The sequence below is a fragment of the Scyliorhinus canicula genome, chromosome 7 (genome assembly GCF_902713615.1).
Source record: "Scyliorhinus canicula chromosome 7, sScyCan1.1, whole genome shotgun sequence".
Classification (NCBI taxonomy): domain Eukaryota; kingdom Metazoa; phylum Chordata; class Chondrichthyes; order Carcharhiniformes; family Scyliorhinidae; genus Scyliorhinus; species Scyliorhinus canicula.
Window position 1 is genome coordinate 6840152 of NC_052152.1, and position 25290 is coordinate 6865441.

Genomic DNA, 25290 nt, shown 5'->3' on the forward strand with positions numbered 1-25290 from the left:
CATCTCAGCGCCCCCCTCCAAAACCCACCCGGAATTCAAAACTCAGAGTTAAAGGTTACGGGAAAAGGCCTCAGAAAGGAAGGAAGGCAGAATGATAGAAAGAAGGAAGGGGAAAAAAAAGAACTTGCATTTATGTAGTGACCCTCACAGCCTCAGAATCTCTCCGCCGCCAACGCGGAGACACAGCAGCCAATTCTCACAAAGCGAAACTCCACACAGAGGTGAGATCAGGTCAATGATAGGTGGCTGTGACGAAACCACTGTGTTATATTGCGTGGCCACAGTATTACGTGTTGTACAGTATTGCCACTATATTACATGTTGTACGGTTTTGACTCTGCCCGTGGCTCCTCCCCGAGGGCCTGGGTATATCGGCTGCCAACCTTTCACACTGCCTCATTCTGGGGGACACTGCCAGTTCTGTTGTAAGTCAATTAAAGCCATAGTTAATTCACCCTGCGTTCTCTGTCTTAATGAAATGAAATGAAAAGAAAATCGCTTATTGTCACAAGTAGGCTTCAATGAAGTTACTGTGAAAAGCCCCTAGTCGCCACATTCCGGCGCCTGTCCGGGGAGGCTGATGGCACAGAACCTTAGTTAATAATAATAATAAGCTTCTATTATCACAAGTATGAAGTTAGTGTGTAAAGCCCCTCGTCGCCACATTCCGGCCCTTACACTTGGAGTATAGCGTTCAATTCTGGTCGCCACACTACTAGAAGGATGTGGAGGCTTTAGAGAGGGTGTAGAAGAGATTTACCAGGATGTTGCCTGGTATGGAGGGCATTAGCTATGAGGAGAGGTTGAATAAACTTGGTTTGTTCTCACTGGAACGATGGAGGTTGAGGGGCGACCTGATAGAGGTCTACTAAATTATGAGGGGCATAGACAGAGTGAATAGTCAGAGGCTTTTGCCCAGGGTAGAGGGGTCAATTACTAGGGGGCATAGGTTTAAGGTGCAAGGGGCAAGGTTTAGAGGAGATGTACAAGGCAAGTTTTTTACACAGAGGGTAGTGGGTGCCTGGAACTCGCTGCCGGGGGAGGTGGTGGAAGCAGGGACGATAGTGACGTTTAAGGGGTGTCTTGACAAATACATGAATAGGATGGGAATAGAGGGATACGGACCCCGGAAGTGTAGAAGATTTTAGTTTAGACGGGCAGCATTGTTAGCACAGGCTTGGAGGGCCGAAGGGCCTGTTCCTGTGCTGTACTTTTCTTTGTTCTTTTTGTTTATATCAGTGGCACCTCAGGCAGCGCAGTACTCCCTCAGCACCGGCATAGAGGGCGCCTTCCTAGGCTATAAGCACCAGCTTGTGGTGTCGGGGGGGGGGAGGGGGGGGGGGGGGGGGGGGAGAGGGAGGGGGGAAGGGGGGGGGGGGGGGAGGGGTGCTGATGTTGGACCCAGCGGTTTACTCACACACAGGTGTTCGGGCTGCGAGTGTGATATTGGCGGTGCCTTTAGCTACAGTAGGTGGATTTGAAATCTGCCTGTCTGCCAGCATCAGCACACTCTGCAGGGTAAGGGGGCCTGCTTGCATGGTGTTGGCCTGTGGGACTTTGGGTGTTCAGAAGGATTGAAGCCTGTCCCTTAGATCATATGACAACGCGTTGTTTTTCAAAAAAAAAACACTCTCTTTTCTCCATTCTGCTGTCAGATCACTCCGCTGCCCCCCAGAAATAAAAAAAAAAGAACGACTGAAGTTCATGAACTCCAGACGGGAAAATAATACAGGCATGGCAAAACAGTGAAGTTAAAAGAGGCAAGCAGTGTAATGGGCTTTGACAGGCAAGGGACATTGGATTGCACAGGCTGCAGAACACTTTACAATTGTTCATTTTGCAAGAGATTGTGTGGGACTGAAGGGGGGATGTGTGTGTGTGGTGTAAAGGGGAGGTTCAGAACACAAGTAATAGGAGCAGGAGTAGGCCATTTGGCACCTCGAGCCTGCCCCACCATTCAATAAGGTTATGGCTGACCTGGTTGTGATCTTAACTCCACTTCCTCCCCACCACCCCACCCCCCCCCTCCCCTCCCCTCCATAACCCTGGACTCTCCTGTCAGTGAATAAATTTGTCCAACTCAGCCCCGGATATATTCAGTTACCCAACCTTCACTGCTCTCTGAAGAAGAGAATTCCAAAGACCATCCCAGTCTCTGGGATTCTTCACCTCCGCCTGAAATGGGAGGTCACTTAATTTGAAATTGTGCTCCCTAGAGGCTGGTTTAGCACACTGGACTAAAGAGCTGGCTTTGAAAGCAGACCAAGGCAGGCCAGCAGCACGGTTCAATTCCCGTACCGGCCTCCCTGAATAGGCGCCGGAATGTGGCGACTAGGGGCTTTTCACAGTAACTTCATTTGAAGCCTACTTGTGACAATAAGCGATTTTCATTTCATTTCGTTCTAGATTCTGGCGTGAGGGGAAAAATGGGGAGCGCGGGAGATAAAGGGAGAGAGAGAGAGACAGAACTGAGGCAGGGTCTGTTGGGGAGGTCATAAGTCAGGGGTTAAAGTTTGGAGGGGCACGATCCTATTTTGAAATGAAACGAGATAGCGTCTAGAAACAAAGACAGCAAAGGCAGCGAGTCAGCAAGAAGAAGGAAGGAGCTCTGGTTGTTTTCACGGGTCCAGCGTTAATACGCATCTTTAAAATGTATAACATTTGATATCAAATGAAAGTACAAAGAGAATGACTTAATTGGAGTAGAATGCAGGGTAGAAGTGAGAGTGAAATTTAAGCCCTGTGAAATTACCACTGCCTGCTACACAATGTCAAGTAACGGGCCGCAGAATTGCTTTGGGGAATTTAATTTAAAACAAAAAAAAAACCCAATGTGACATTGGCTGCCCGGTCTGAAGAAATATATATCAAACTTCAAACAGATCGAGCTCTCACACACCAGGCTGCGACACAAAAGCCGGCGTGTGATTGCTCTTTCAAACCGCGTACGTCTTTCCCGGGCGATGAACTTCTCCTGTTTCAAAGATAACTCCTTGCGTTTCAATTTGCACAGTTGGGGATTCCGGTGGGACCCAGATGTAGGACATGGGGCGGGGGGGGGAAGATGTTTTCAATTCCAGGGCCTGAGCCGGGGTCGCTTAGACCTGATGACACGGGCCGTGTGGAGTTTTGCAACAGCTTCAGGCGCACTGGATCAATTTTGCTGCCTTCATGAGGCTTGTTTGCGCATCTTTCGGCTTTTAAGGGTTTAAAAAAAATTATTGGAAGTGCAAGCTAATACCCACGCAGAGAGAGTAACCGGAATCTCGGTGAACAGGACAAGTAAATATCCTTAACTAATCTGACAGAGAGATTGTGAAATTAACATCAGGACTGAGAAGGAAATGTAAATTAGTGCGGATGAATTCAGTGTCAAATCAGGTGCACAAAGAGAAATGAGAAGGGAAGACAGATTGGATTGAGAGAGAGGGGGAGAAAGATTGGATGAAGAGAGAGGGGGAGAAAGATTGGATTGAGAGAGAGGGGGAGAAAGATTGGATGAAGAGAGAGGGGGAGAAAGATTGGATTAAGAGAGAGGGGGAGAAAGATTGGATTGAGAAAGGAGAAGACAGATTGGATTGAGTTTCTAAATTTTCCACCAATGATGAATGCTTGAAGGAATGAGGCTCCACATTTGTATTCGTTAATTTTCAGAGCCAGAGAGGCTGTTTGGCGGTGATTGACCTTTATCACATTAAAAGGGCACTTCTGCTCAAAATGAAAAAGATTAACTCTGTGCGCCATTCTCTGATTCGGAATTTCCTATTCAGCGACACCAGGAATGAACAGGAAGTGGGCGGAGGAGCAAAATGAAGCAGAAAGCGGTTAGATTCTGGTCTGATTCGGTCTGAAGCGTCAGCCTTGGCTCGCTGATAGCGCACACACTTCATCAGTCAGGAGATTGGGCACTCAGGCACCACTTGGGACACTTGAGCAATTAATCAGGGTTGAGACTTGTAGCGTAGCCCGGAGGAAACATTGCAGTTAAACGCGGCAACTTTCAGACGAGACGGTCTGCCTTCTTAGGTGAATGTAAACTATCCTGTGGCCACAATTTCAAAGAAGAGTGGGGGTATTTTTAACTTGGTCTCCTGGGCCAATATGTATATCTCAGCCAACAACTCTCAACACAGAGCAACTGGGTTATTGCTGTTTATGGGAGCTCGATGCACTCAAGTTGGTTGCTGCGCTTCCCTGCCATACAACAGTTGCTAAACTCGAAACAGGACTTGATTGGCTATCAATCAATTTGAAACATCCTGTGGTTGTAAAGTTTTATCTGGTACCGCTCATTGGAATTACTGCATGGATTTTGGCATGTTGCTTTCAAAATGGCTGCCCTAATCCCACATGTCCACACTGTTCAAATGTTCCTCCATCTACATGAGTCTTAAAGGTTGACATGGTCGCCACCTCAATTACTGACACTCATGATACATTCTGCAGCCTCACATTCTTCAGCATCGAAGGATTTCTCCTGCTCCCTGCGCGGAACCTCTGAACAGAAAGCGGAATATTTGAATCCCTTCATTCCACATTCCTCAACCAATGAGAATATATTTTATTAGAGGAGCTATTAAGGCCAATAGCAGGAACCCTGCTGTTCCATTCTGTGGCAGCGAGAACACAATTATCACAATCTGACCTCTGAGTCATGGTTCCGCATTCTCGCCCTCCTCCAGGTCTTCAGCACAAAAAACTAGGCTGGCACTTGAGTTCAGTGTTTTTTTTTTTTTTTTTTTTTTTATAAATTTAGATTACCCAATTATTTTTTCTATTAAGGGGCAATTTAGCGTGGCCAATCCACCTACTCTGCACATTTTTGGGTTGTGGGGGCGAAACCCACGCAGACACGGGGAGAATGTGCAAACTCCACACGGACAGTGACCCAGAGCCGGGATCGAACCTGGGACCTCAGCGCCGTGAGGCGGTTATGCTAACCACTAGGCCACCGTGCTGCCCTTGAGTTCAGTGTTGAGGCTGTGCTGAGGGAGTGCTGCACTGTCTGAGGGTCAGTACTGAGGGAGTGCTGCACTGTCAGAGGGTCAGTACTGAGGGAGTGCCGCACTGTCTGAGGGTCAGTACTGAGGGAGTGCTGCACTGTCAGAGGGTCAGTACTGAGGGAGTGCCGCACTGTCTGAGGGTCAGTACTGAGGGAGTGCTGCACTGTCAGAGGGTCAGTACTGAGGGAGTGCCGCACTGTCAGAGGGTCAGTACTGAGGGAGTGCTGCACTGTCAGAGGGTCAGTACTGAGGGATTGCTACACTGTTTGAGGGTCAGTATTGAGGGAGTGGTGCACTGTCAGAGGGTCAGTACTGAGGGAGTGCTACACTGTTTGAGGGTCAGTATTGAGGGAGTGCTGCACTGTCAGAGGGTCGGTACTGAGGGAGTGTTCCACTGTCAGTGGGTCAGTATGAGGGAGTGCTGCACTGTCAGAGGGTCAGTACTGAGGGAGTGCCGCACTGTCAGAGGGTCAGTACTGAGGGAGTGACGCACTGTCAGAGGGTCAGTACTGAGGGAGTGCTGCACTGTCTGAGGGTCAGTACTGAGGGAGTGCTACATTGTCTGAGGGTCAGTACTGAGGGAGTGCTGCACTGTCAGAGGGTCAGTACTGAGGGAGTGCCGCACTGTCAGAGGGTCAGTACCGAGGGAGTGCTGCACTGTCAGAGGGTCAGTACTGAGGGAGTGCCGCACTGTCAGAGGGTCAGTACTGAGGGAGTGCCGCACTGTCAGAGGATCAGTACTGAGGGGGTGACGCACTGTCAGAGGGTCAGTACTGAGGCAGTGCTGCACTGTCTGAGGGTCAGTGCTGAGGGAATGCTGCACTGTCAGAGGGTCAGTACTGAGGGAGTGCCGCACTGTCAGAGGGTCAGCACAAAGGGAGTGCCGCATTGTCAGAGGGTCAGTACTGAGGGAGTGCTACACTGTTTGAGGGTCAGTACTGAGGGAGCGATGCACTGTCAGAGGGTCAGTACTGAGGGAGCGCTACACTGTCTGAGGGTCAGTATTGAGGGAGTGCCGCACTGTCAGAGGGTCAGTACTGAGGGAGTGTTCCACTGTCAGTGGGTCAGTATGAGGGAGCGCTACACTGTCTGAGGGTCAGTACTGAGGGAGTGCCGCACTGTCAGAGGGTCAGTACTGAGGGAGTGACGCACTGTCAGAGGGTCAGTACTGAGGGAGTGCCGCACTGTCTGAGGGTCAGTACTGAGGGAGTGCTACACTGTCACAGAGTCAGTACTGAGGGAGTGCTGCACTGTCAGAGGGTCAGTACTGAGGGAGTGACGCACTGTCAGAGGGTCAGTACTGAGGGAGTGCCGCACTGTCTGAGGGTCAGTACTGAGGGAGTGCTACACTGTCAGAGAGTCAGTACTGAGGGAGCGCTGCACTGTCTGAGGGTCAGTACTGAGGGAGTGCTACACTGTCTGAGGGTCAGTACTGAGGGAGTGCTGCACTGTCAGAGAGTCAGTACTGAGGGAGTGCTGCACTGTCAGAGCGTCAGTACAGAGGGAGTGCCGCACTGTCAGAGGGTCAGTACTGAGGGAGTGCTGCAGTGTCTGAGGGTCAGTACTGAGGGAGTGCCGCTCTGTCAGAGGGTCAGTACTGAGGGAGTGCTGCACTGTCAGAGAGTCAGTACTGAGGGAGTGCCGCACTGTCAGAGGGTCAGTACTGAGGGAGTGCTGCACTGTCAGAGGGTCAGTACTGAGGGAGTGCTACACTGTTTGAGGGTCAGTACTGAGGGAGCGATGCACTGTCAGAGGGTCAGTACTGAGGGAGCGCTACACTGTCTGAGGGTCAGTATTGAGGGAGTGCTGCACTGTCAGAGGGTCGGTACTGAGGGAGTGTTCCACTGTCAGTGGGTCAGTATGAGGGAGCGCTACACTGTGTGAGGGTCAGTACTGAGGGAGTGCCGCACTGTCAGAGGGTCAGTACTGAGGGAGTGACGCACTGTCAGAGGGTCAGTACTGAGGGAGTGCTGCACTGTCTGAGGGTCAGTACTGAGGGAGTGCTACACTGTCTGAGGGACAGTACTGAGGAAGTGCTGCACTGTCAGAGGGTTAGTACTGAGGGAGTGCCGCACTGTCAGAGGGTCAGTACCGAGGGAGGGCTGCACGGTCAGAGGGTCAGTACTGAGGGAGTGCCGCACTGTCAGAGGGTCAGCACTGAGGGAGTGCCGCACTGTCAGAGGGTCAGTACTGAGGGGGTGACGCACTGTCAGAGGGTCAGTACTGAGGCAGTGCTGCACTGTCTGAGGGTCAGTGCTGAGGGAGTGCTGCACTGTCAGAGGGTCAGTACTGAGGGAGTGCCGCACTGTCAGAGGGTCAGCACAAAGGGAGTGCCGCATTGTCAGAGGGTCAGTACTGAGGGAGTGCTACACTGTTTGAGGGTCAGTACTGAGGGAGCGATGCACTGTCAGAGGGTCAGTACTGAGGGAGCGCTACACTGTCTGAGGGTCAGTATTGAGGGAGTGCCGCACTGTCAGAGGGTCAGTACTGAGGGAGTGTTCCACTGTCAGTGGGTCAGTATGAGGGAGCGCTACACTGTCTGAGGGTCAGTACTGAGGGAGTGCCGCACTGTCAGAGGGTCAGTACTGAGGGAGTGACGCACTGTTAGAGGGTCAGTACTGAGGGAGTGCTGCACTGTCTGAGGGTCAGTACTGAGGGAGTGCTACACTGTTTGAGGGTCAGTACTGAGGGAGCGATGCACTGTCAGAGGGTCAGTACTGAGGGAGCGCTACACTGTCTGAGGGTCAGTATTGAGGGAGTGCCGCACTGTCAGAGGGTCAGTACTGAGGGAGTGTTCCACTGTCAGTGGGTCAGTATGAGGGAGCGCTACACTGTCTGAGGGTCAGTACTGAGGGAGTGCCGCACTGTCAGAGGGTCAGTACTGAGGGAGTGACGCACTGTTAGAGGGTCAGTACTGAGGGAGTGCTGCACTGTCTGAGGGTCAGTACTGAGGGAGTGCTACACTGTCTGAGGGTCAGTACTGAGGGAGTGCTGCACTGTCAGAGAGTCAGTACTGAGGGAGTGCTGCACTGTCAGAGGGTCAGTACAGAGGGAGTGCTGCACTGTCAGAGGGTCAGTGCTGAGGGAGTGCTGCAGTGTCTGAGGGTCAGTACTGAGGGAGTGCCGCACTGTCAGAGGGTCAGTACTGAGGGAGTGCTGTACTGTCAGCGGGTCAGTACTGAGGGAGTGCCGCACTGTCAGAGGGTGAGTACTGAGGCAGTGCTGCACTGTCAGAGGGTCAGTACTGAGGGAGTGCCGCACTGTCAGAGGGTGAGTACTGAGGGAGTGCCGCACTGTCAGAGGGTCAGTACTGAGGGAGTGCTGCACTGTCAGAGGGTCAGTACTGAGGGAGTGCCGCACTGTCAGCGGGTCAGTACTGAGGGAGTGCCGCACTGTCAGAGGGTCAGTACTGAGGGAGTGCCGCACTGTCAGAGGGTCAGTACTGAGGGAGTGCTGCACTTTCGGAGGTGCTGTGTTTTGGATGAGATGTACAACCTGGGCACTGTCTGCCCTCTTGGTGGATGTAACAGATTTCACAGCACTGCTGCAAAGAAGAGCAAGGGAGTAATAACCAATGTCTTGGCCCATGTTTATCCCCCAACCACATCACAAAAAAAAAGATGACCTGGTCCTTGTCAGCTTGCTGCCTGTGGGATCTTGCTGTGTCTAAACTGGCTGCCATGTTTCCAATATTAAAAGGGTGGCCATACTTCAGAAGGACTTCATCGGCTTAAGTACTGTAAAGCATCCAGTGGTTGGATAATGTGCTTTATAAATACAATTTTTTCTATCTTTCTTTGACTTGTACCTTGGAGAGGCGGCAGAGGTTTACTGGAATCGAGAAGGAACTTCATAGAATCATAGAATTTACAGTGCAGAAGGAGGCCATTCGGCCCATCACGTCTGCACAGGCCCTTGGAAAGAGCACCCGACCTAAGCCCATACCTCCACCCTATACCCACACCTCCACCCTATCCACGTAACCCCACCTAACATTTTTTGGACACTAAGAGGCAATGTAGCACGGCCAATCCACCTAAGCTGCACATCTTTGGACTGTGGGAGGAAACCGGAGCAGCCGGAGAAAAACACGCAGACACCGGGGGAGAAGTGCAAACTCCGCACAGTCACCCAAGCTGGGAATTGAACCTGGGACCCTGGAGCTGTGAAGCAACTGTGCTAACCACTGTGCTACCGTGCCGCCCTTCAGTTTTATGGAGTGACGGGGGGAGCTGGGATTGGTCTCCTTCAAGCAGAGGAGAATAAGGGGAGATTGACTAGAGGCTCTGAAAATGATGAGGCGTTCTGAGCGAGTAAATAAGGAGTAAACCTTTCCGCTGCCAGAAGGGCCAGTCACTGAGGGGACACCGATCCCAGATGATTGACGGGCGCCCGGAGGAGAAATTTTATTCTTCTACACTGCCTGGAATGCCCTGCCCGAGAGAGTGGACAATTCAATCGGGACGTTCAAACGGTCTTTGGACGGAAAATTGAACAGGTAAAAATTGTAGGGCTCTGCCGAAAGAGCTCTGCTAATTGGACAGCTCGAGCAAAACAGCGGGCAGAGTCACGATGGGGCAAACGGTCTTCTTTTGTGCTCCCCCACTCTATGCACTGAGGATTAGCCAGACTGAGGATAGGTGATGGATGGAACTTCAACTTCTTCATTCAGGCACAGGGGCTCTTCAAAACGGAACACTCAAGTCAGCGTCTCGGGTCTTTAAGCTGTTATCTCTAATCAAGGCATTTGCATGTACATTGAAATTAATTCTGTTCACGACAGGAGGACTTTAACTAGGATATTAAACGTTTTCAGCAAACAGCACCTGAACAATAAAATGCCAGGATAATATGGTATCTCACTGCGGCTTGATTACATCTTTGATAGTAAAATTAATTTATGATCGCTCATCTATTTTTTTCAGGCACCTATTCAGGCTACAAGTATCCTGATCCATGAACGTACATCCCAGATCCATTAACCAACAGGGAGCTCGCACATCTACCATTATGCCTCAGCTAATTGCCAGATTAACATTTTTATGAGATAAACCAGGGCCTCTATGTCTTCCTTAACAAGCGTGTAATATTTGCAAAGATGCCTCAGTCTGTGAACATTGTAACTCCAAAGAGTTTAGACTGAGAATGTTTTCAAAGGGGAGGCTGACACGGCATGACTCTGAACTATGCAACACTGTGGGTGGACTGTCTGCGTGATCAGACACTGTGCTCAGAAAACTTTGTCCCTTAACCAATCCAGCTTCCCTTGGTTGGGTTTGACCAGCTCTTCAATCATTTCATCGTTAATGGTCGTTACTGGTCCACAGAGTTTAGAAATGCAGAAGAAAACTTCTTCTACACTGTGCCCATCATCAAACACTCTCAGGAGGTACAGCATGGGGCTAGATAAAGAGTAAAGCTCCCTTTACACTTTCCCTGTCAAACACTCCCAGGGCATCTAAATCACGGGGTTAGATACAGAGTAAAGCTCCCTCTACACTGTCCCCATCAAACACTCCCAGGACAGGTACAGCACAGGGTTAGATACAGAGTAAAGCTCCCTCTACACTGTCCCCATCAACACTCCCAGGACAGGTACAGCACGGGGTTAGATACAGAGTAAAGCTCCCTCTATACTGTCCCATCAAACACTCCCAGGACAGGTACAGCACGGGGTTAGATACAGAGTAAAGCTCCCTCTAAATCGTCCCCATCAAACACTCCTAGGACAGGTACAGCACGGGGTTAGATACAGAGTAAAGCTCCCTCTACACTGTCCCTATCAAACACTCCCAGGACAGGTACAGCACGGGGTTAGATACAGAGTAAAGCTCCCTCTACACTGTCCCCATCAAACACTCCCAGGACAGGTACAGCATGGGGTTAGATACAGAGTAAAGCTCCCTCTACACTGTCCCTATCAAACAGGTGAGCCTGTGTAATTCTGTACCAGAGAAAGCATTTGAGGACAAATGTTTTCAAGAAGGAGTTAGGTAAAGTTCTTGGGGCTAAAGGTATTAAACAAAAGGCGGGGAAAGTGGGAACAGGTTACTGGGTTGGATGATCAGCCATGATTGTAATGAATGGTGGAGCAGGCTCCAAGGGCCAAATTGCCTTTTTCTATGTTTCTTTGTTCTAAACCTACATCTCCCTCTCTTTCTTTCCTCCTTTAAGACACTATGTGAAACCCACCTCTTTATTAAGCTGTTGGTCATCTGAGCTAATGTCTTCGTATGTGGGTCATTGTCAATACTGTTCTAATAATGCTTCCGTAATGCGCTTTGAGATGTTTTACCGCATTAGAGACGCCATATAAATTCAGGCCGCTGTTGTGTGATAAATCTTGATTTTAAGATGACAAATGTGCGGCTGGGAGGATGGGTGTGTAAGGCAGCGAAGCCATCCATATCCGGTTATCATTTCAAATGGCCAACAGCAGATGGAAGAGTTTTGTCACAATTGCAGATTAATTGCAGCTTTTTGACTCAATTTGAAAGCATGATTTCCTGACACTTGGAAGAGCCTTTAGCTGCCGTCATTCGCTCTAGATTCCCTTCACTGTTTGTCACTGAGCATTTTGAACAGAACCAATTTGCTCACAGTAAGATCTCAAAAGCTGGAATGAACGATATGGCAAGATAATCTGTTTTATCATCCTCACTGCCGCATAAATATTGGCCCAAAACTCTGTGGGGGATCTCCCCCCGCTCTTCTTCGAAGAAGTGGCCGTGAGATCTTTTATGTCCATCTCAAAGGATGCAGAGGTTTAATTTTTCACCTGAGAGGTGGTGGGTACCTCCGGCAGTGCCGCACGCCCTCAGTGTTACGCTGAACCGTCAGCTGAGATTTTGTGCTCCCAGGTTTGCGAAATCCGCAACCTTCTGAACGGGAAACGTGTGCGCGATCTGCTGAACGGCAGCTGACACCTTTCAAGGGAGAGACAGATTGAGACGTAGAAAGATAATGGATGGGGAGGGAGAAATATAAAGACGGAGCGATGAAAAGTGTGGTAGAGATGGAGAAACAGCAATGGAGAGGTAGAATTCTGGGGCAGGATATGAAAATGAAATGAAACGAAAATCGCTTATTGTCACGAGTAGGCTTCAATGAAGTTACTGTGAAAAGCCCCTAGTCGCCACATTCCGGCGCCTGTCCGGGGAGGCTGGTACGGGAATCGAACCGTGCTGCTGGCCTGCTTGGTCTGCTTTAAAAGCCAGCGATTTAGCCTGGTGAGCTAAACCAGCCCCTGGATATCTTGGGCGGTGGAATTTTATTCCCCATTACCTAGTCAGTGGGTAACGTATCCCCACCAATCACACCGGCCCCACAGCTCACTGAGTCATTTATTTGCTGGAGACAAGACTGCCGTCTGGGTCCCGCCTCACCGAGCTGCCGGACAATCTGATTGGCCGGATTGAATACAACACAGCCCCCAAAGTATAAGTCCTGAAATCCGAAACCATGTCAATGGGGGGAGGAGGGGTGGATTTGGCAGAGGGCAGTTGAGATCTGGGAAGGTGGGGAGGTGGGGGATCTTGATGGAGAGATCACAGGGGAGGAGGTACCGACTTGGGGGGTGGTCTTGGGGGAGGAGGAGGCAGGGGGTCCTAATCTGGAAAGAGGGCTCTTGAGGGAGGACAACCCCCCTTCCACTCGTACCCACCTGAGCAGGATGGCCTACCAACCGTCCCGCCCCCCCCCCCCAGTCCTGAACCTCTCCCACAGCCTCAACACTGAGGCCAAAGGGCAAGCTGATCAATGATTGGCTACTTCAGGTACTCAGTTGGGTTAAAGGTGGGTGAGAGGGTGGTGGGGAGAGAAATAGAAAGAGAGTTGGAGACAAATATTATTCACTGAATCCAAAATCCAAATATTCTGATGCCCATTCAATTTGGCAATGGGCTGAATCTTCGCCCCACACCATTCCTCAGGGGCGAAGGAGCTGCTTACCTGTCACTGAGCTATCTAGGTTGTCTAGGCTGGAGGCCGGAGTGTGCGCTATTCCCCGCAGAGGCCTGGCCATCTCCAGGGCATCCTCGTCCTCCTCTTCCTCCTCCTCATCGGGCAAGTCCGTCTCTATATCTGAAATTAAAGTGCCGGAAATATACCCCAGGGGGAGAGCCGGGGCCTGAGGAGGGAGAGAGCTGCCTTGCATCTGCCTGCATTGAGAAAGAGCACAACAGACAGTTTAATGATGAGCAGAAATATCTTCACATAAACCCCGACACTCCCTTCAACACAGTTCAGGTTATTTCCCACTTTTGTTTTATTTCTTGATGACATAGGCACACGTTTGGAGTTGTCCACTTGCCAAAGGTGGAAGACAGTTAGATTTTGAAAGAACAAGCTAGACATCTGAAGTCCCTTTGGTCTCCGTCCTTTACCTCTGTAATCTACAGTGATCACCCTCTCCATTTAATCATCAAAGTGGGTCAGAGTGGAATTTATCACTGTTTGTTCCTCTCTTGTTTCTTTTTAATATATGTTTTTCCACCTGCCCAAGAAGTGGGATTTTGAGTGTCTGTAATGTGATGCTCAATGCGGATGGACAGACCCACGGGTCTTGCCCTTCCTCCAGGTGCAGATCTTCGCTGAGCAACACCCTTCGCCCTTCGCTCCCTCTCCCCCCCCCCTTTCCCCCCCCCCCCCCCCCCCCACTTATCTACAGTCACTCTTCATAAGCAATACTCTTCACTCTTTGGGCAGCACGGTAGCACAATGGTTAGCAGAATTGCTTCACAGCTCCAGGGTCCCAGGTTCGATTCCCGGCTGGGTCACTGTCTGTGCGGATTCTGCACGTTCTCCCCGTGTCTGCGTGGGTTTCCTCCGGGTGCTCCGGTTTCCTCCCACAGTCCACAGACGTGCAGGTTAGGTGGATTGGCCATGCTAACTTGCCCTTAGTGTCCAAAAAGCTTAGGTGGGGTTATTGGGTCATGGGGATAGGGTGAAAGTGAGGGCTTACGTGGGTCGGTGCAGACTCAATGGGCTGAATGGCCTCCTTCTGCACTGTATGTTCTATGTTCATAACTCGTCCCGGACTGTGACACTATGAATTACCTCGAGGGGAGGGTTCTGCTGGACACCCCACACTAACTCCGACGTGACAAGTCAGGCAGGACCTTCCAGAAAGCTATTGGTTAGGGTTGTATGGCGTCCTTGGGATGCCAATCTTCCCGAAGTCAACAGAGGTCAAAGGTTTAAATTACAAGGAAACTAGCGCAGGCAAAACGCAGGATAACTTCAACGCAGGTGAAGTTAAACAAAGCTGTTTCACTATCATCTTCTTTGACCATTTTCATCTGACAGTGGTTAAAATATTGGAGATAGGGGTAAGACATTTTCACTGACACTAAAGAGTGTGGGGCCAGTGAACTAGTCGCTATGTCACCAGACGCATAAACATGGAAACATAGAATATAGAAGCAGGAGGAGGCCATTCGGCCCTTGGAGCCTGCTCCGCCATTCATTATGATTGTAGAATCATAGAATTTACAGAGCTGAAGGAGGCCATTTGGCCCATCGAGTCTGCACCGGCCCTTGGAAAGAGCACCCTACTTAAGCCCGCACCTCCACCCTATCCCCGGAACCAAGTAACCTCACCTGATGTTTTTGGACACAAAGGGCAATTTATCATGGCCAATCCACCTAAGTATGCAATCCATGTAAGGACATTGTTTCAGAGGTGATTGCAAATCCGTGTAATTAACCCACAGATTGCACCAATTTGTATACCCTATTTAATCAGAAAAATCTTGGTGCCATGTTCAACGAACAGAGCTAATTACAGCAGAATTTTCAGGGCTATGGGGATAAGGTGGGACTATCTGAATGTCTCCTTCAAAGAGCTGTCACTGGCAAGATGGGCTGAATGGCCACTTTCTATGCTGAGTGATCTTTTGATCATTTTTCTCTCACAACGCCAGGAGCCAGAAAACACAAAGTAGGTCATTAATGGGCCTACTGGTTTAAAAAGCCTCACTCCACAGACACAGGCCATTGAGTAGCAACAACATCGGTTCTCGCTCAGGAGCAGTCATTTGGTTTTCAGGTAGATGCTAATAAAATCTAATCTGTGGAAACGAAAGGTTACAGTGCACAAAGGGAATAATTGCCAGGCAGTGTAATGTCGGCAATCAGAATTACCAACTTAATGGCCTGCATTAGTGAATTAAAATCTGCACTATTGAGATCTTAGCCTGAGATAGCCATGTTCTGTTACAATTCTCTGGCTTCTGGCAATTAATTAAACTTTCCTGTTCCGTGCTAATCAGTTTAAGTTACCTTATATTCCACTTCAGAGCAGAGCAGAGCAGAGGACTTTCCCCCGGGGTCCTTGGACATTATTTATCCCTCTGCATGAACACTAACATGAACTAGTTGGGCTGAATGGACTGTACATTGCTGGGGGGGGGGGGGAGGAGCGGGGGGGGAGAGGAGAGGAGAAGGGGAGGGGGGGGGGGAGGAGAACGGGGGGTGGGGGGGGAGGAGAACGGAGGGGGCTGGAGGTGTGGGCTGGAGTCGGGCCAGTGGATCTGGTGGCCGCCACAGGGGTGCGGAGTGGTTTGTTTAAAAGGTGATGTGTGGGAGTTTGTACCTGTTAGAATTGAAGCACAAAGCCCCTCCGGTCTTCACACCCTCCACTAATGCTCCATCCGGGCCACCTCGTCCCACCCTGCCACCTCGACCCTTCCCACCCTCATGGCCCCCCCCTGCCAAACTATGGCACTGCCAGGCCCACTGACCCACTCCACACTGTCTCAAACTAATGAACCCTGTCATGACAATAGGATGTGTGAAGAAAAATCTTTAAAACAAGTAATTCATTCATAGCTTTCTTCTGCACTGAAAAAAGGTCATTTCACAACGACAATCATTTAAACCCTTTAAAGTACCAATAATAAAAATCACAAACACTGTAAACAAACCAGCGTGTGTGGGTAAACATTGTGAGATTGACAGCAGAGATCAGGGATCCTGAGCTGTCAATCAAATATTGGGTGGGGTTTTCCAGCCCTCCTGTGAGATGCTTTCTAGCAGTAGAGGTGGGTTGCTGCATGGCCGGACCACAAGTTGACGATGGCATTTTGAGTAGCTCATCCATTCTGCTGCTGGGGTACCAACCACGCGGTTGCGGGAGGCGTTGACTTTGCCGGTGGGAGACTGGAAAATCCCACCCAATGTATTCCTTGGAGCTCAGGTATTTTAAGGCTCTAATGGTTATCTGAAATCTTACTGCGCCTCTTTGTATATTCCTGACTGAGAGCCGAGACGTCTAGTAGAGTACGGAAACGTCTGAGCCCTGAGTAAATATAGTCTAATTAACAGTTCAGACTCTCTGATCTCTGCTGTCAATTTCACAATGTTTATTAACACAATCCTAAGTGGTTTCAAGATTTTTGTTATTGATACTTTAAAGGGTCAGAATGATTGACACTTTTATTAGCTTGTTGTGAAATGACTCATTTTTAAACTCAACACAAAGTTATGAATAAATTACTTTTTTTAAATGGACAGGGCATAGTGGGCAAGGAGTTGGCACAAATTGGCACAGAGAGTATGAGGGGCTATGGGGGTTGGTGGAAGGGCAGAGCTTGGCATTGTGGGTGTGAATGGGTATAGGAGGTGATTGGAATGGCAGGTGTCAGCATTTGAGATATGAAGGACCATAGGGGGTGGGTGGAAGGGCAGAACATGGCATTGGGGGCATGAAGGGGTCTTTTGAACTTACCTATCAAAAGGTCCCCTCATGCAGACGAGGGATCAAGTCACATCTGAGAGGTCACGAACCATGACCCTTTCATAGCCTGGCCCGACTCCATGAGAATTGCGAGGAGTGGGACATAGCTATCTCCGCCATGGAGCCGGCAAGTTTTGGAGTGCCAGATGCAGGCTTCTGACAGGGAGCAGCCCGCATCCTTTAAAGGCACTCCCAAAAATCATTCAGCCGGGGAAGGGAGGTGGGAATCTCGGAATCAGGACCCGCCTGCCCTTTTAAAGGGCTCGTGAGTTAACTCGACACTGTGAAAGTGCAGGCTCGAGGGCCAAGTGTCACCAGGTCAGTTTGAGAATTAAAATTCAGTTCAATCTGGAATTAAAGAAACTGGTCTCAGTGAAAGTGTCCATGAAGCTGTTGTCATAACTAGTTTCACTAATGTTCCTTTGGTGGGGGGGGGGGGGGGGGGGGGACCCAACGTCCTTAACCAGTCTGACCCTAAATGTAACTTCAGCCCCACACAACAAACCCAGCACTCAATCACCCTTGAAGTGTCCTCCCAGTCATATCAAGCCCCAAGACCTTCTCAAGAGAAATTAAGGGTGGCCAATTAAATATTGGCCTTACCAGGAATGTCCATTTCAACAACAATAACATGTATTTATATCGCACCTTTAACATAAGGAAACCTGGAGCATTGTAAAACAAAGTGTAACACTCGGCCAGACGAGGAGACTTAAGGCCAGATGACCAAAAGCCTGGTCAGTGAGGTGGGCCTTCAGAAGTGTCTCAAATCAAGTAAGAGGTAGAGAGGTGGAGAGGAATACAGGGAGGGCATTGCGGAGGCTGGAGCCAAGGCAACTGAAGATCAGACCACAAACGGTGGAACAATTAAAATCTGCGATGCACACAAGGCCAGGATTAAATGAGCACAGATCTCTCATTGGGTGGTGGAGCTGCTGGAGATTACAGAATTAGGGAGGGGAGTGGTCATGCAAGACAGTGTAAATCACTGAGCATTGGGGTGCTGGGGAAATAGGAATTGGTGCAAGTTAAGACGCGGGCAGGAGAGCTTTGGATGACCTCGGGTTTACAGAGGGTAGAATGTGGGAAACAGCCAGGAGTGCATTGGAATATTCGAGTCTAGAGGTGACAAAGGAATGAAAAGGGATCTCTGCAACAGCTGAGCTAAGGCAGGGGGAAAATTGGGTGAGGTTACGGAGGTGAAAACAGGCGGCCTTAGTGACGGAATATGAAAACGAATTACAAAAATCCCACCGTTTGTCCCTTGGTAACACTGGGTACAAACAAGCAGAGGTAACATAGGACCGTGGGGATAGGAGGATCTTAAAAATGATTAGTCAGCTTCGCTCAGGCAAGCAAAAAGATGAAAGCAGGCCCACCATCGCATCACCCTCTCATTGCCAACTAGATTCACAGTTATTTATGACAGAGGAGGCCATTTGGCCCATTGAATCCATGCTCGTCCTCTCTAGATTGAACCAGTCAGTCCCATTCTCCCGCTCGATCATCCCACAGCCTTGCAAGTTTATTTACCTGAAGTGCCCGTCCAATTTCCTTCTGAAATCATTAATATCCCTGTGTCAAGTACCCTCATGGGTAGCGAATTCCAGGTCATTACCACTCCTTAAGTAAAGAGGTTCTTTCTCACATTCCCCATCTTGCATCTCTTGTCCAATACCTTACCTCTGCATCCCCTAATCTTTCTATCATTAGCTCGTGGGAACAGCTTTTCTTTGTGAATGTTATCGGAGCCTGACATAATCTTCCGTACACCTTTGCTCCATCGCAAACAACCTCAGCTTCTCTAACCCAACCTTGGAGATAAATTCCCCTTATCCCTGGAACCAACCTTTCTGCACCTTCTCAAGCACATTCGCATCTTCCCTAACGTGTGGTGTACTCAAATGGATGGAAAGCTCAGGTTCAGAATAACGTCCCTGCTTTTGTACTCAACGCCGCTATTTATGAAGTCATCCATTTTCTTTGCCAATCACTCTCTCAACATGTCCTGCCACTTTCAAAGATCTAGGCACCGAATCCCGGGACCCTCTACCCCTGCCCACTCTTTAGAACTCTGTGTTGCCTCTCCCAACCCCTTCTACAAAAATGCATCACCTCACACTTCAATGCCTTTTCCGCGAATGTTCTCTCCGGAATGTTCCAGAACTTACCATGCTTGCCTCGATATGTCGAAGTGGTAGGCCCTGCTTATCTCATCCAGGTGGGCTTGGAGCATGGGCTGCATCTCCTCGCGGGGAGAGGGGGTGAGGGTGGCCGTGGACTGCTGACCAAAGGAGATGGCGGGCGAGGAGGCCACCCCGCGGACTGGGGGGGTCGGCACCCGGTCGTCTTCTTCCTCCAGCTCATCCTCCATGCCCTGGTGCAGGTAGCTCTTCACGGGGGGCGGCGGGCACCAGCCATCGCTGTCATAGCTGCGGATCGACATGGGGCAAGGGGGAGGGAGTGGGGTGGAGAAAGTGAACAATCAGTACCAAAGGTGCCAACGACAGCAACAACCTGCATTTATGCAGCACCCGTAATGTAGCAAAACCTCCCCAAGACACGCCATACGAGGTTTATCAAACAACATGTGGCACTGACCCACCTAAGCTGGCAGGCATTAGCAAAGATGGTTGGAACCTTGGTCAAAGAGGTAGGTATTGAGAAGTGTCTTCAGGGCCTTATTAATCTGTGTCACTATTTTCAGTGATTTGGACTTCTGTACTCCCAGATTACATTGTACTTCTAACCCTTACCTAGACTCTGACTTTCCAAGGAGTACGCAGGTTCCTATACTTCCTATTCAAGCTCAGCATTTCGCACATGCTGACATTGAAATCAATTTGCCGGTTTGTCGCCCAGTTTGCAAGTGTCATAACATTCTCAGCTTCTATTTCTGATTTCCAGCATCCGCGGTATTCTGTTTTTCGATTTAACACTTCAGCTCTGGTCTTGTTGAATGTGAAAGTGATTAAAATTCACAAGCTGTTAAATCCTACTTCACTGAACTGTGCGCGGAGCTGAGGCGGTGGTATTGCAGGATGGAATATAATTGCAGCATTATCGGAATGAACCAGGCCTAAACCCTCACACGTCCCAAATATTAAGCAGCTTTTTGACGGTTAAACACAAATACGCTTTGGATAATTGATTAATTGGAAGTGAGAATCATCAGATTCTGAGGTTTTTACTCGATTACCGAGTGATTTTTATTTTCATTGCGAAGCAGCCGAGACCCTCGAGGTCTTTCACATGCTCACGGCAGAGACTTTCTTCAGTAGAAAAACAGGTCATGAAATCACACGGCACTGAAGGAGGCCATTTGGCCCATTGCGTCTGTGCCAGCTCTTTGAAAGATCTGTCCAACTAGTCCCACATGTGGGGCGCAATTCTCCCCCCCCACACGCCGGGTGGGAGAATCGCGGGGGCGCCGGGCGAGTCCCGCCACGCCGCCCCGGCACCCGCACGTGATTCACACACCCATCCCCCCCCCAAACCGGGGCGCCGAGATTTATGGCTGGCCGCTTGGAGAATCGGCGCTCGCCCGTGGTAACGGGCGAGTGGCGATTCTCCGGCCCAGATGGGCCGAGCGGCCTGCTCATTACGATGTGTTCATGCCGGCGCCGACCACACTTGGTCGCTGCTGGCGTGAACAGCGCGCGAACGCTGCGGGGGCGGCCTGTGGGGGGCGGGGGGAGGGGGGAATCGAGCACCGGGGGGACGCTCAAAAGGGGTCTGGCCCGCGATCGGTGCCCACTGATCGGCGGGCCGGCCTCTCTGAAAGATGCACTCCTTTCCTCCGCCGCCCCGCAAGATCACTCCGACATTTCTTGCGGGGCGCCTGCGGGGAGGACGGCAACCGCGCATTTGCGGGTTGGTGCCGGCCGACCTGCGCATGTGCGGGTGACATCATTTACGCGGCGCCGCTTTTACGCGGCGGCCAAGGCCCGGCATGCATAAATGACGCGGCACCGCTCCTAGCCCCCCAGGGGTGGGAGAATAGGGGGCGAGGAGCGGCCTCCGACGCCGGAGTGAAACACTCCGGTTTTCACTCCGGCGTCGGCACTTAGTCCCCCATTGGGAGAATCCCGCCCCTGATATTCCAAGCGGGGCCTCATCTGATGTTATGGTGTCACAAAGACTACAAGGCGGGGGGGGGGGGGGGGGGGGGGGGGGGGGAATCATCGATTGATCTCCCCGAGGGGTTCGCGGAGTACGGGTTTCTGTATTGAGCGGGTGGGGACTCACTGACCGGACTTGTGTAACTCAGACGCGGACCGGCGTTCCCGAGGGACCCCGGGGTGCAAAGCCAGCGCTGCACCCAGCAACTGCGGCTTCTTTGTGTTCGAGGGATAATCCCGGGTTGTGTGTCAGCCTGGCCTCGGCTGGAGATTTTTCACCCGAGTACCGTACAGCTGTAATATAACCCCTCCCCTTTGTATTTCTGTCCCCTTTGAGATGAAGCACGACATCCGGGTCAACTTTTAACTGATTAGTTTTGATCCTGTGCTCCCGTTCTCCTTGATTTTGTACACGGGTCTTAATTTCAATACCCCAACTCACTTCCTGTGAGGCAACCGGAGAGTTTTCATAGGGATCACAGAATGGTAGAAATGTACAGCATGGGGTGAGACCATTCAGCCCATCGTGTCTGGTTTGGCTAAAAAAAAGGAAAGAGTGATCCAGCCTATTCCCAGCTTCCAGCTCGAGATTCATAGCCTCCTGATAGAGGTCTACAAAATTCTGAGGAGCATAGACAGAGTGGATAGTCAGAGACTTTTTCCCAGGGTAGAGGGGTCAATTACTAGTCGGCATAGGTTTAAGGTGCGAGGGGCAAGGTTTAGAGGAGATGTGCGAGGCACGTTTTTTACACAGAGGGTAGTGGGTGCCTGGAACTCGCTGCCAGAGGAGGTGGTGGAAGCAGGGATGATAGTGACGTTTAAGGGGAATCTTGACAAATACATGAATAGGATGGGAATAGAGGGATACGGACCCCGGAAGTGTAGAAGATTTTAGTTTCAACGGGCAGCATGGTCGGTGCAGGCTTGCAGGGCCGAAGGGCCAAGTTCGAGCTTATTCAAGTTGTTTTTAAAGGCCACGAGGATTTCTGCCTCCATGACACTTTCAGGCACCAACTTCCCCTTCTGTTTGAAAAGTGCTCCTCAACTCCCTTCAAATCCTTCCGCCAGTGGCTTTAAGTCTACACCCCACCGGTTGTTAATCTCCACTGAAGTGAAATGGGTCCCTCCTATCCACTCTGTCTCCATCCTTCATCATTTAATACAGCTCAATGAAATCTCCCTTTCGCCTGCTCTGAAGGAAAGCCCGATTCACATCGAAGAAGAGACATTCTGGACTCGCAAAGTTAACTCTGTTTTTCTCTCTCCACAGGTGCTGAGTTTTACCAGCACCTTCTGTGTTTATTGCTAAAATAAATAACGCCAGCCTATTCAGTCTTTCCTCACAGCTCAAATTCTCCATTCCTGGAAACATCCTCGAGAATCCCTGCACTCGCTCAAGTGCGATCACATCCTTCCTGTAATGCAGTGACCAGCACTGTCTTCAGATTCCAGCTGCAGTCAAACTCGTGTCTCGTACATTTCCATCACATCTTCCCTGCTCGCATACCCCAGGCCTCGACTGATAATGATGGTGAGGTGACTTGGAAGTGATCCTGTCTACGTCTCTGACCTCGGTGCAAAACTCCCAACGGAAAACTAACTCTCCCGCCTCCAGGGATGCTCACTGACAGATCTGAGCAGAACAGACAATCTCCCTGACGGCGAGTGAGGCTGGAGTGGGGTATTACGCAGTGCGTCCCATTGGTCAGGCCATTTTACTCACCCTTCAACTCACATCAGTTGGATCCCGTACCAGCCTCCCCGGACAGGCACTGGAATGTGGCGACTAGGGGCTTTTCACAGTAACTTCATTGAAGCCTACTCGTGACAATAAGCGATTTTCATTTTTTTTAGTTTTTCATGTTTATCGCTGGAAGTATAAGATGATGACCACCCAATATACCGTATGGCATGGTGGTCAGCACTGTTGCCGCACAGCGCCGGGATCAATTCCAGCCTTGGGTGACTGCGTGGGTTTCCTCCAGGTGCTCCGGTTTCCTCCCGCAGTCCAAAGATGTGCAGGTTACATGGATTGGCCATGATAAATTGCCCCTTAGTGTCCAGCGATGTGAAGGTTAGGTGGGGTTATGGGGATAGGGAGGGGGAATGGGCCCAGGTAGAATGCTCTTTCAGAGGGTCGGTGCGGACCCGATCGGCTGAATGACCCCCTTCTGCATTGTTACGATTCTATGGATTCTACATTGAAATGAAAAATGAAAATCGCTTATTGTCACGAGTAGACGTCAATGAAGTTACTGTGAAAAGCCCCTAGTCGCCACATTCCGGCGCCTGTCCGGGGAGGCTGGTACGGGAATCGAACCGTGCTTCTGGCCTGCTTGGTCTGCTTTAAAAGCCAGCGATTTAGCCTGGTGAGCTAAACCAGCCCCTATTGTAGGGCAATAGGGCATCTGAGAGAGGATTAGAATAATAATAATAGTCTTTATTGTCACAAGCAGGCTTACATTGACACTGCAGTGAAGTGAAAAGCCTCTAGTCACCACATTCCGGTGCCTGTTCGGGTACACTGAGGGAGAATTCAGAATGTCCAATTCACCAACAGCACATCTTTCGCGACTTGTGGGAGGAAGCCGGAGCACCCGGAGAAAACCCACACAGACACTGGGAGAACGTGCAGACCCCACACAGACAGTGACCCAAGCTGGGAAGCTGGGACCCTGGCGCTGTGAAGCGACAGTGATATCCACCGTGCCTAAATTGTCCAGCAACTTGTGACAATTCGAAGTGCAAGGCAAACTTCTCCCTCACCACAACTGGCTGAGTTGATTCACACACCAATCACTCTGTATGCCATGGAGCTCCCTGCCATTCTCCCAGGCAATTCCACTGACTCAAATCCCAACCTTTCCACACAAATAGTCCTCACCTTGCGGAGTGTAAATGCAGGAAGGAGAGAAAACAGAGGCAGACGGGAGTCATTTATCCTGGGCTCTAGTCAGCAGAGTTCAGAAACATATCCTTATTTCTGTTCTTAGGGCATTTGGAATCCTGGTGAGACCCAACCAAAGGATTCCACTCACATCAATGGGAAATAAAGAGGTCTCTAATTCACTTAATTGCAAAGGAAAGAATTTGCAATCCTGCCCGGTGTCATTAACTTGTTTGTTGTTGTTTTTTGAAGGGGGGAAGGCAAAGGGACGGTGAATGAGTTACCCTGGGTTGTACGGGACTCAGTGTGGTCAGCGGGCAGAGACGTCTAAGATGTGGTAACTGGAGGGTGGCATGGTGGCGCAGTAGTGGGTTAGCCCTGCAGCCTCACAGCGCCGAGGTCCCAGGTTCGATCCCGGCTCTGGGTCACTGTCCGTGTGGAGTTTGCACATTCTCCCCGTGCCTGCGTGGGTCTCACCCCCACAACCCAAAGATGTGCAGGGGAGGTGGATTGGCCACGCTAACTTGCCCCTTAATTGGAAAAAGTGAATTGGGTACTCTAAATTTATTTTTTAAAAAGATGTGGAAACGGGAAAGGACAAGCAGGCTGAGGATTTGACTTGGGAAACGTGGTCAGTCCAGCGGGCATTCTCTGCCAATCCTACTGATTGCATTAGCCTTCTTAATACCGGAGTTGCCAGGGCAACTAATATAATTTATCACGGTTACATAAAGAACACATTACACTGCAGGGACTTGAAGCTACTCACAGACACACACAAAACCGCTAGTAGGGCAGATTGCACCGATTTGCTGATAAACTTGGCCCACAGACTTTGCAAAACTTTACTAACTCCAGCGCAAGATCATGGTGTCATTGTCCTCTTCGGTCGGGAATGTATTGGATTGGACTGATATCTTGTAAGAGTTGCTGGCACTCGACAAACATGAGATTAGTGTATGGGGCCATTTCTATGCTAACTCTCTGATTTGTAATGTTGGCCTGATTCTACCCGAGATGGTCAGCTTACAGGGGTTAGATACTGAGTAAAGCTTCCTCTACACTGTCCCCATCAAACAGTCCATGTCCAAATGCAGCAAGACCTGGACAATATCTAGACTTGGGCTGACCAGTAGCAAGTTACATTCAATGGCACTACCATCACTGAATCCCCCACTATCAACATCCTGGGGGTTACCATTGACCAGAAACTGAACTGGACTAACCATATAAACCGTGGTTACAAGAACAGGTCAGAGGTTAGGAACCCTGTGACGAGTAGCTCACTTTCTGACTCTCTAAAGCCTGTCCACCACTTACAAGGCCCAAGTTAGGAGTGTGATGGAATATTCTCCTGGATGAGTGCAGTTCCAACAACACTGAAGACGCTCACTGGCATCGAGGAAAAAGTAGCCCACTTGATTAGCACCTCTTCCACAAACATTCAATGATTCCTTCACCGACAAACCGTGGCAGCCGTGTGTACCATCCACAAGATGCACTGCAGGAACTCACCAAGGTTCCTTAGGCAGCATCTTCCAA

At 50.2% G+C, this 25290-nt stretch overlaps 1 protein-coding gene across 18 annotated transcripts in view; it reads right to left on the reverse strand.

The window, feature by feature from the left end:
- The window catches only part of robo2 (roundabout, axon guidance receptor, homolog 2 (Drosophila)), a 1648725-nt gene that overhangs the window by 26027 nt on the left and 1597408 nt on the right, over positions 1 to 25290 (reverse strand). For all 18 annotated transcript variants that reach the window (XM_038801330.1, XM_038801331.1, XM_038801324.1 and 15 more), the window contains 2 exons: positions 18912 to 19172; positions 12954 to 13162 (listed from right to left, as the gene is read on the reverse strand). In XM_038801330.1, coding sequence (XP_038657258.1) covers positions 12954 to 13162; positions 18912 to 19172 — 470 coding nt within the window. The remainder of the gene's footprint in view (positions 1 to 12953; positions 13163 to 18911; positions 19173 to 25290) is intronic.